Source organism: Neomonachus schauinslandi, chromosome 9, assembly GCF_002201575.2.
Source record: "Neomonachus schauinslandi chromosome 9, ASM220157v2, whole genome shotgun sequence".
Taxonomy (NCBI): domain Eukaryota; kingdom Metazoa; phylum Chordata; class Mammalia; order Carnivora; family Phocidae; genus Neomonachus; species Neomonachus schauinslandi.
This window is the reverse complement of record NC_058411.1, coordinates 143,104,246-143,114,894: the sequence shown is the minus strand read 5'-3', so window position 1 is coordinate 143,114,894 and position 10,649 is coordinate 143,104,246. Positions and strand designations below refer to the sequence as shown.

The 10,649-nt window shown below is 63.9% G+C and overlaps 1 protein-coding gene across 1 annotated transcript in view; it reads right to left on the bottom strand.

The window, feature by feature from the left end:
- Positions 1–10,649, bottom strand: part of RASGRF1 (Ras protein specific guanine nucleotide releasing factor 1) — a 101,872-nt gene that overhangs the window by 18,523 nt on the left and 72,700 nt on the right. Inside the window, exons 15-21 of the mRNA XM_044918143.1 lie at positions 9,733–9,981; positions 6,681–7,054; positions 4,372–4,497; positions 2,911–3,081; positions 2,549–2,655; positions 2,014–2,126; positions 1,232–1,292 (exon numbers count right to left, since the gene is read on the bottom strand). Coding sequence (XP_044774078.1) covers positions 1,232–1,292; positions 2,014–2,126; positions 2,549–2,655; positions 2,911–3,081; positions 4,372–4,497; positions 6,681–7,054; positions 9,733–9,981 — 1,201 coding nt within the window. The remainder of the gene's footprint in view (positions 1–1,231; positions 1,293–2,013; positions 2,127–2,548; positions 2,656–2,910; positions 3,082–4,371; positions 4,498–6,680; positions 7,055–9,732; positions 9,982–10,649) is intronic.

The window sequence follows — 10,649 nt, the reverse complement described above, 5'->3', positions numbered from 1 at the left end:
ACCTTGGCTTCAAGGTAAGGGGCAGGACCCGGGCCGCTGCAGGGAGGTGTTCCCCAGGTGCTCCCTTCACCCATGCCCAGGCCCTGGAGTCCTCAGTGTGAGCACTGGGTACGGCAACGACCGGAGCTCAAGCCACCAGTTTGGGAAGTGAGCCAGGATGGGGCTGCAGGGGGGTCAGAACCAGTCGGCCTTGAGCTTCCCAGGCCGCCATGGTGGCGGGGGCCCAGGCCCTGGGGTGGCTTGCGGTGGCATGCGGGGGGCACATCCCTGACCTGGAAGAGGAAGTGGGCCGGGCCGGGCCCCCGGACACACACCACTCCCTTCACCGCGTGAACCGCCACCATTAGCTCACATTCCTCGTGGCAAGCACAGCGCTCCCGGGGCGCCGACGTTTCTGGGCAGGTGGCCAGTGGCACCCCGACACCTCGGGATGAGGCAGCGTGGGGTGTGGGGTGATCTCCTGCTCTGGAGTTGGAACTGAATGCCAATACCAGTTCTGATGCCACGACCCTGGGTAGGGCGCCTCACCTCCCCAGACCCCCGCTGCTTCATCTTGAACGTGGGGGTGATGGTGTAGACTCGCCGCTGTTGATGAAAGCCTGGCACGGCTCAGCACAGAGGAGCAGCCCACCACCCCCAGCCAGGGCCCCGGCCCCCCTCCTCTGGGGACCGCGGAGCAGAGAACACGCAGCGGGGGCCGGGGCGGGGCTGGTGAGCAGAGGATGAGGAGAGGGGCAGAGGTGTGACGGGCTGAATTTCCTCCCTCCAAAATGTGGCGCTAAAGTCCCACTCCCTGGTATCTGGGAATGTCACCTGATTTGGAAATAGGGTCTTTGCAGATGTGCCCGGGTTAAGAGGAGGTCATTGGGGTGAGTCCCAATCGCACAGGACTGGAGTCTTTACAAGAGGGGGGCTTAGACACAGGGAGAGACGTGCTCAGGGAAAGTGATTCAGAAACGCGCAGGAGTGAGGACCGCCTGGAACAAGGAGGCGGACATCAGAGGTTCAGGGCCACACGCCAAGGGCCGCCCGGGGCTCCGGGAAGCTGGAAGAGGCAGGAAGGCCCCTCCCCGAGCGTCCTCCAGCAACACCTGACTTCCAACCCCTGGCCTCCAGGACCGGGACAGGACGCACTTCTGCGGCTGTGAGTCAGTCTGCAGTGCTTGGTTCTGGCCGCCCCGGGGGGACGTGTGCTGGAGGGAACGGCCCGGTGAGCGGCAGCCCGGCTCACCATCTGTGTGATCTCCTCCAGAGTGATCTGGTTGTCGCCCGGGTCCTCCTGGGTCAGAGTCCTAGGGGACGAGACGGCGCGATGGGCCCCGTGCAGCCCGCCCCCCCGCCTCGCCTCCCCGGGCAGGTCCCCACGGCTGCCTCGTCTCTGCTCTGTGCTTCCCGAGCCCGAGCCCACTGCCCGTTTGTCAGGGACGTCTCCCTGATGGCCTGACTGTCAGGACTCAGCTCCCTGACCCTTGGCCTCCCCATCTGCACGGGAGGAAGATGGACGAGATCGGGGATGAACAACGTAACCCGTTTCCGTCCCGCAGGCGCCCCGAGCGCCTGCAGACAGAAGCGAGCCTGCCCCATCCGCACAGCTCTGGGCAGCCGTGCGAACGCTCCTCCTGGGGGCGTCGTGAGCGGCCACGTGGCTCGTGTGACCGCGGAGCTGAACCCTCAATCCGTGAAGATTTAACAGCCCCGGGCGGGAACGGCGGCCACGACGGGCGCCATGGACCAGGCAGGAGTTGGGGGCTGTGCAGGGAGAACGTGGTTCCTGACTCTAGGAGGCCAAGGTCTGAGGGGAGGAAGGACACACGGGCCGCCTGCTCAGGGGCCCGTCTGCAGAAGCGGGGCGCACGGCCCCCCGGCAGCTCGGGGCTCCTGCCCCCGCACCCCTGCCTGAGGCCAGCCTGCCTGGAAGGGCCTCCCCGGCTCCCTGCCCGTGGCCGGCCGTGTGGGGCAGAGCCTGGGCCCCGGGCAGTGGGCCAAGCTCAGTGGGGCCGAGGCCACCCATACCTGATGATGTTGGCTGCAGCCTTTCTCTCCTGGGTCAGCAGCTCGGGGTCGTGCATGACCTCCTCCAGGAAGCTGATCACCTTGCATCTGAGCTTGTCGTTGGTCTCAAAGTCCTGTGGGGGGAGACACGCTGGCGCTGCCCTGTCCAGCCACACGCGGAGGGCTGCCTGCCTTGTCTTCGTTTGCCCTGGCCGTGCAGGCCACCAGGGGAGCCTAGAGGCCCTTAGGTATAAAACTCTGGTCAAGACCAAGGGTCCTACCCTGGCCAGCTGCACCCCAAGGCCAGGACTCTGGGGGTGCGGACCTCCTTGGCCCCCTGCTGCAGACAGAGGTGGAGGGACCCAGCCCCGGGGCCCGGGAATGTCCTTGGTGCCCTCCCAGGCCAGACACCGGAGCAGCCCCTTCTGGGGGTGCTGGACGGCTCACCTGGGCTCCCTCCCTCCCACTGCCCCCGAGGCCGTCCTGCTCGCGGTCCTGCCCGCGGTCTCAGAGGGCAGCGGCTCCTGGGGGCCAGCGCCGGGGGCCTCCCACCCACCTGAGAGTGTTTGGAGACCCAGTGGCGGAGCACGTTCAGGACGCGGTTGGTGGCTGCTCGGCGGATCACGAACTCCTTGTCCCCGTTCCTCTGGTCGGGGGGAAACCCTGGTGGCACAGGGGACAGAGGGTACAGGAGGACTAGAAATGGGGCTCAGTGCTCGTCTGGATGTAAAGCCCAGGCCTGGGGAAGCCGGCCGCTGCTGTGGTTGGTGGGTGGGCGGCTTCCGGCCGGGGGTCGGTGCTGGCCAAGGCCCAGAGCAGCAAGCCCTGAACACCGGGAGGGGGACAGTTCCTGGGGCTGGGGTGGCCTGCCTGCAGCTGGGCTGAGCCCGCGGAGGGAGGGGACCCCCTCCCGCATACCTGCGCTGGCCAGGGACATCCTCCGGTACTTCTCCTTGTTCGGGGTGCCCTCGTTGGCTCCCGCCGTGGCTATGGCAAAGGCAGAGGCTGCCGACAGGGCACTGCGCGTGTTGTCCAGTTCCCGACACGAGGTCATGACGACCCCGTTGTTGTAGGAAAAGAGGGGGAACTCTGTGGAGGGGGCAAAACCGACCCTCAGCCTTTCCTGGTGCAGCCCTCACTGTCGGGAAACCGGGGGTCCCCACGCTGCAGCAGCCTCAAGACGGGCAGCCTGTCTCCACTGCGTCCCGGGGCTTAGCAGGCAGAGGTGGGGGCTGTTCCCCTGCTCAGGTCCCCAGAGGGGCGTGCCACCCCCAGGGCGGTCTCGGGGTAGGGAAAGCCCCCGCCTCCCTCCGCCTTCTCTGGTCTGCAGAAGTCCCCAGCCAGCGCCCCGTCCACCCCTGATGTTCCTTTACCCCCAGGGCTCAGCCGGGCCCGGGCTGCTTGGGGACAGAGTCATGAGCCTCCTCACACTCTCAGCCTATTTGGGATGAGCACGTAGCCCGTCCAGTACCTGACACCAGGAATTCATACTGACGGGCTCGTGGGCGCAGTGGGGGGGAGTGAGGCCTGGCTCGCCGTGTGGCCGCGTCTCTGCGCTATCGGGACATTAATACCTGCTCCGAGCAGTGGATGTCACGGTTAGAGGAGAGGGCACGGCCCCAAGTACGTGGCGTCGCGCACCGTGGAGCATCAGTGCCGAATAATGCTTAACTTTTAGCGGTAACGGCCACAGACCCTGACTCTGGAAACCTGTCATGCCATCTTTAAGTCTCTGGAGAGCAATCCTCGCTCAGGACGAAAGCACAGTACTTATGCTGTAGGGAGCTCAGTTCTGATGCTTGCGCGGTGGTGGCTCTGAGAAGCCGTGGCCGTGGATGCATGGCTGGGCGGGCCTGGGACTCACGGGGTCTCCCTGGGAGGCCGGCATGGCAGGGGAGTCCATGGGCTGGAGGCACGAGGGGCCGCCCCAGGAGGTGAGGCGGAGCGAGGGCTCAGGCGGGGAGCACCGAGTGGGGACCCGAGACCCTTCGGGGTTAGGAGTCAGGCGTGGGCGGGGGCTGTCACCCCGTCAGGGTCTCCTCCCTCGGTCCGTAACTGGGACCCACCTGCCGCTCCACAAGGCTGCCCGACGGTGAAAGGACCTGGGTCCCTGTGAACGATCCGCCCCCCACCCCTCCTGGTCCCTCCTGCGTCTGCTGCACCGTCTGGTAATGAGCCGGGGTGACTGCTGGGCAGGAGTGGCCCGAGTCCGGCCATCGCCCTGCCGGCTGTGACGCACGGCGGCGGCCCTGCACACGGGGCCCGGGTCCCTGGCCTGCACTCAGCGAGAACCCCCCCGGCCCCCCGCCCCCGGCTCCTGGCCAGGGCCTCCCGTGTCCTCCCGGAATCCATCTGTAACGTCCAAGTGCTGAGCTGTACCTGAGGAATTTTTGCTTTTGACTGACTTTGGTGTCGTTGGCGATTTGGTCGGTGAGGCCTCGGTGTCCCCATCGTCACTCTGGTTTTGGTCGTTGTCAGACTCTTCCCTCACGGAGACTTCTGAGCCTGGGGCAGAGAAGAAATAACGTCACGTGTCTTCAGTAGTCACTCCTTTAGAAATTCAGGCCCATAAGCGACCAAAGCAGAACAAAGTGGGTTTGGGATTTGCCGGCTGAAAGAAGCGTGACAGCGTATTTGCCGTGGGAGTGGTCAGAGCCTTTCCTGCGCCAACGGGGGTCATGAGTCTCCAAGATGGCTCTTTTCTACCCGGGCTTCTCAGACCCTCACGGGCACCGCTGGGGAACTCGTTAGGATGCGGGTGCTGACTCGGGGGGTCTGGAGCGGGGCTGCACATCGCTAATGCGTCCCCAGGGGATGCCCGTGTGGCTGGTCACAGACCACACTCTTGAGTGACAAGGTGCCGTACCCTGTGACCCCTCGCGTTTGTGTATGTCTCTGTGTGCATGCGTGTGTGTGTGTGTGAACGTGAGTGCATGTGTCTGCATGCATCTGTGTGCGCACCTGCGTGCATGCATGCGCGCACTGTGTGCGTGTAAATGTGAGCGCATGCATGTGCACGTGTGCGCACCTGTGCATGTGTATGCGCATGAGTATGTGTGCACACGTGCTTCTGTGTGCGTGTCTGAGTGTGCACGTGTGTGCATGAGTGTGCATGTGTGTGCATGGATGCCTGTGTGCACCTGAGTGTGTGTTGGTGTGTGCTCGTGTCTGAGTGTGCGCGTGCATGTGTGCACGTCTGTGTGCACGCGTGTGTGCATGAACGTTGTGCATGCACGTGTGGGCGTGCCTGTGTGTGCACCCGTCAGCGTGTGCGTGTGCGTGAAGCAACTTAGGGTGACCATCTGTGCCACGTTGCCCGGAAAGTCCCGCTCTGTGCCTGTGGTCCCGCACCTCTGGTCACTATCAAAAGTGTCCTGGTTTTGGCAATAACTTACAGTCTCCCTAACCTTGGGAGACTCATGGTTTACACACTTCGGAGAAAAGTGATGAATTGTGTTAAAAGTGAGATCTTGGTCAAAAACTTCTAACCTATCTGGTCCTCAGTTTCCCCAACTAGAAAGAGAGTGAAATTACACGTGACCGTTTTGAGACCAAGACAGTCCTTCTCTTTAGGAACGAACATCTGCACACACATGCACACACACGATTTGGTGCACAATCAGACGGGCTCAGGGTCCCCTCGATCACTGGTCAAGAAGCCCGTTAGGAGATCACTTTTCAGGAGTGAGTCATGTTGAATTTCGGGATGTGACAGGCCTGGATTCGCTGTGGGTTTAGGGCAGATGGTTCGCCCTGTCCTTTGCCCCTGTTGGCTGGCATTTGGGGCTCTCTGGTAGGCTGTTCCCTTGGTTACAGACTCTCAGTCACTGGGCTTCCCTCCCCTCCCCTTGACGCACAGAGGAGACAGCCTATCTTCAACGTCTTTCTCCAAGGCCTCTTCCTCAAGGCCTGGGGTTCCAACCAGCCCAGGTGTGTGTGTGCATGTGTGTGTCTGTGTGTGCACATTCGTGCATCTTCATGCACACGCGTGCTAACCGAGAGTGCGCCCTGGACACCCAGGACGTGTCCTGAGCTGAACTAAGACAGAGCACCAGCCCAACCATCCAAGGAGATGCCCTTCCAGAATGGTCAGGAGGGCTCTGAGAGTAGGGAGTTGGCAGCCTGTCCCTCCTGGTCTCTGTGTTGCCCCCACCCCCACTGTTCCAGCCGTACCGAGCCGCAGGCGGTTCCTGAACACGCACGCCCTTCCTTGCTTCGGTCTTGCCTGCCCCATCATGCTCTCTTCCTTCTGGTGAAAACATGGGCCCTCCAGAAAGCCTTCTCTGACTCTGCAGACCCCGTCCCCGCCCACCCCTGGGGCCCCTCGAATATCCCTGGAACACAGCATACCAGATGTCCCCATGTGCATGTGTGGTCCTGTTCCTCGTCTGCACAGTGAAGCCCGGGGTGCGGGACCTAGGTCTGCTGACCTCTCCTCTCCCGGGTCCAGGACCCACCCCGCAGACGGACGGACGGACCGGGGACGCAGGACAAACCGCACCGTCAGGCAGCCTGACCACGGAACCGCTCATCCGATGCCCTGGGGGTCTCTGCCTGCCTCCCTGCAGGCGGGGCTCGCACGCGCGTGGCCACCACCCTCTGTCTGGGACCCCCAAGCCCCTGTTGCCCTCGGGGAGCCTGGTGGGGCCGGGGGCCGAAGGGGTGGCTCGGTCCGCGCGTCCACTCACTCTGCTTGCTGAGAGCCACGGGCTCTTCAGGCTTCTCAGGGGCCATGTCGTCCTCGTCCGGGATCTTGTTGGCGAAGTTGCTGGACACGTAGAGCTTGCTGGTGTCCAGCGTGGCCTTGCTGAAGGGCGACACGGCCGAGCACAGGCTGGTGTAGCCGTTGGAGGTGCAGCTGAGGGCGGCCAGGTCCAGCGCCTTGCCGCCCGTGATGATGGGGATGTTCAGGGACAGCTTCCGCCGGCGGCTGGGGGACGACGTCTTGGTGATGGACAGGGGCGGCGGCGAGGAGAACTTGCGCGTGGCGCGCGGGGACTTGGGAGGGTCTCCGTATAGAAGCTTGTTGTTCTGACCACTGGCAAACAAGAGCTCCAGCGACCTGTGGGGTGGACGGCGGACGGCGACCAAGGGTCAGCGTGGGCCTGGCTGCCTTCCCAGGCCTGGGGTCCCCCTGTCTCCGGGGGGGGCAGCAGGACACAGGGGGCCCGGGCCACCTTGGGATCTACACCCACCCGGCACCGCTCGCCTGAGCACACTCCCTGCAGAGCTGTCTGGGAGACGCTGAAATTGCAGAACAGACCCCAGGCTGTAGTGATCTAGAGGGAACCGAAGGTGCGGACAGACACGCACTTCCAGGTGGGGGACAGCCTCCTCGTGTCAGGAGCAATAAACCGTGGTTCAACTCCCAGCGCCGGTTTAGAAGTCCAGACCGACCTGACACACATTCTTGAGTTGTGTTTACAGGACTTAAACCCCTCTGAGCACCCACACCCAGGATCAATGCAAGCAGGGGCCTTGAGGACGCCAGCCCCCGTCGGCCTCGTGACCTCACTCAGCTCGGACCTGGGCTCTGCCAGCTCAGGACAGCTTTGCCCCAATTTCCGTGAATTCTGCATCGCGTGAGCCCCTCCATCAACATGCATCTGCCCTTAGCCTAAAACTTCCCAAGATTGTTTTTGGAGGGACGCAGCTTTGGGAAACATCCCTGGTGTTTTTGCTACTTGTTGCAAGGAAAACCCTTCCTTTTCCCACTCTGGCTGGTGGTGTCCTTTGGCTCGATGCCCCAAGAAGCAAAGCCAGTTAAGTGACACCTCAGGACACTGGCACCTGGGCTGGTCCTCTGAGCAGGTGCATTTGAGGGGACACAGGGCCAGGAGGCGGTGTGATGACATGGCCCGTGGCCGGAGGTCTGCTCGTGCAAGTGTCCCATCCTGGGGTCTGGGCAGGGACTCAGGCTTCCCCGTCAGCAGCAGGCTCTCTGTCCACAAGGGCCTGATGTCCCCCGCATGCTCTGACCTCGCCCTCACACAGGTCCTGAGGGTGTTTACGGATGGGGAGGCTGAGGCTCAGAGACAGGAGTGGGGGCAAGCCTGGGGCAGGGAGCAGGACGTGGGGTCTCCCAGCAATCCCAGTCAGGCCCCTGCCTCCACACACCAGGGTCCACCGCTCAAGGCCAGGCTGGAAGCGGGTGACATGTATGCAATAATACATAAAATCGCTCACAAGTGTGAAATGTGTCTGCTCTGTGTTCTGTATGGGACAGACCTCTGGGCCCCCAGGAATGGTCCCCTTAGTTTGCACGTGGGAGCCCAGCCTGGATGGGGGTGGTTTGTCCAGCTTTCTCAGGTTGGGGGTTCCAGAAGTTCAGAGCAGAGACAAGACCTGCCCTGCCCCGATGACGCCAGAGCAGGTGGACTGTGAGTGCTGGTGTGGGCAGGCCGAGGGACTGGGGTACAGGGGCAGTCACGTCCTGGGCTCTCATTTGGGACCAGCGTGGCCTCCCGACGGCCCTGGGGAGCTGGTGAGACACAGCAGCTCTTTTCGAGGCAGCCCTAGAACTGAGGCTCTGGGCCCAAGTCTCGCCCAGGAGGTGGGGGACATTCAGCGGGGCTCTGAGGCTCGGGATGGGCTGGCCTTCCCACTGCTGGGGTCTGGGCACAAAAGGAAGTCACCTGCTGGCCCCTCCCACTTCCTGACGAGTCCCCCCAGAGCAGTGAGGTCCCTCGGGGGCGTGGATGCGGTCCCTGAACTTGGCCGACCACAGGGCAGCCCTCGTGACTCGGCCTCGCTGTCCCCGTGCCAAATGGGGATTGCTAACTGCCTTTCCGTGCATCTCCGCGGGGCTGCAGGCCCACGTGGGGTCACTCCCCGCCCGGCCTCGCTCCATTCGGCTCTCGCCCGGGTAAGTCCTCGGGGAGACGGGGTAAAGGCTGCTGTTGGGTGCCCAGCTCGTGCACTGATGCTGCGGTCCTGAGGCCGGCTCTCTGGGTCGGCCCTGAGCCTGTGACACGGGCCGTGCCTGCCCTTCGAGTTCTCACCTGGCAGGGACCCAGGGCTCGCGGTGACCCACCGGGCCCCTCGAGGCTTGGCCAGAGCTGGGGGTGGGCAGGTGAACAGCGGTTGGAGCAGGACAGCAAGAGGACAGGAGGAAAAGGAGAGTGAGGGTCGCCGCCACCCTGCCCGCTGCACCGACTCACAGACGGTGCCTCGAGGGCACGCGGCCAGCCCAGGGCCCTGGCCCGGGCCCCCAACAGCCGCGGACACTGGGGGCCCGGGGCCGAGTCTCCTGGCCTCTCTGGGCCCCGGCTGGCCTGACGGCGGGGATGAGCTCTGGCACTGAGGGTGGAAGGGTGGCCTGCCTTCCCCATGCCAGCCCGCGTGTGCCCGATGGGGCGCCCCCTCTCTCCATAGCAGGGTGGGGTCCCGGCAGGGAAGGGCTGAGGGTCTCGGCCTCTCTCTGTGTCCTCCCGCCCACCCCCTCCCCTTCTTTCTGAGATGGGAAGGCGGGGAAGCCCTGTGCTTGGGCTTAGAGCCGCGTGCACCCCCAGACGCCACCCCACCCCAAGAGCCCGCGGGGAGAGGGGCAGACAGCGGGGCCGGGGCTGCTCAGTCCTCCCCGCCCCTGTGCAGAGGGCTGGCTGGTTCCTGGGGCGCCCGCATCCCCCCCCGCCCCCGACTCCGGTCGCAGCCTCGGCAACCGCCTGGACCCTGAGCCCGGCTTCCCTCCCAGCCTGGAAGGCCCCGGGGGCCCGTCGGGAAGAGGAGGTGCCTGCCCACCTGGCGGGGATGGCGCTGATGGGCTTCCTGTAGATGGTGATGAGCTTGTCCAGGACCACGACGGCGGTGGTGAAGACGCGGTAGGAGTGCAGAAACGTGTTGAGGAAGTCGATGCTCAGGAAGCGCAGGTCCGTCAGCCTCTCGAGCAGCCTTCCCACGCTGGCGTAGCGGATCTGCAGCACTTTGCAAGAGTTCATGGTCTTGCTGAAGCGAATGTCCACGTCATCGCAGTACAAGGAGGTGTCGGACCTGCGGAGGGAGGGAGGGCCGCGGGGAGACAGGGGTCTGCACCGATGAGCCCGCGGCCATCTCCCCAGCTGTCGCAGTCTCCCCGACGCGCCGCGGATGGGCGGACGGACAGATGGACGGGCGGGCAGCTGCCGAAAGACTGGCTGGACTACTCTGGGGACAAGGAGAGCGTGGGAGGGCAACACTGAGCAAGAAGGGGACACCGGGACGCTGGTTCTAGCTCCTGGCAACTGCCCACGTATCCGGCGTAAAACGCCTCGAAACTCTGGACAAAACGTTAACAAACTTAGAAATAATGTGTTCCTGAGATCACAAGGTAAGAGGATCTGCCCGCAAATGCTCACGGCACCGCTATTCAAAACTGCCCCAAAGTGGAGGCGACCCCGGGGTCCGCCCGCTGCTGAGAGAACAGCCTGGAGGGCTGTGTCCACGCGGGGAGGCTCGCTCGGCTGGGAGAGGGCACCACGTGCGGGGAAGGGCCCCAGGGCCGCGGGTCTCGAGGACACGCCAAGTGAGGGAATCCAGGAGCAAAGTCCGCACGTCGTTCGACTTTATGTGAAACCTCCCAAACAGCCAAGTCCACCCACACAGAGAAGGGCTGGCCGCCAGGGGGTGAGGCACTGACTGCTAACATGCATTTTTGGGGGCTCTTGGGGGATGATGGAAAC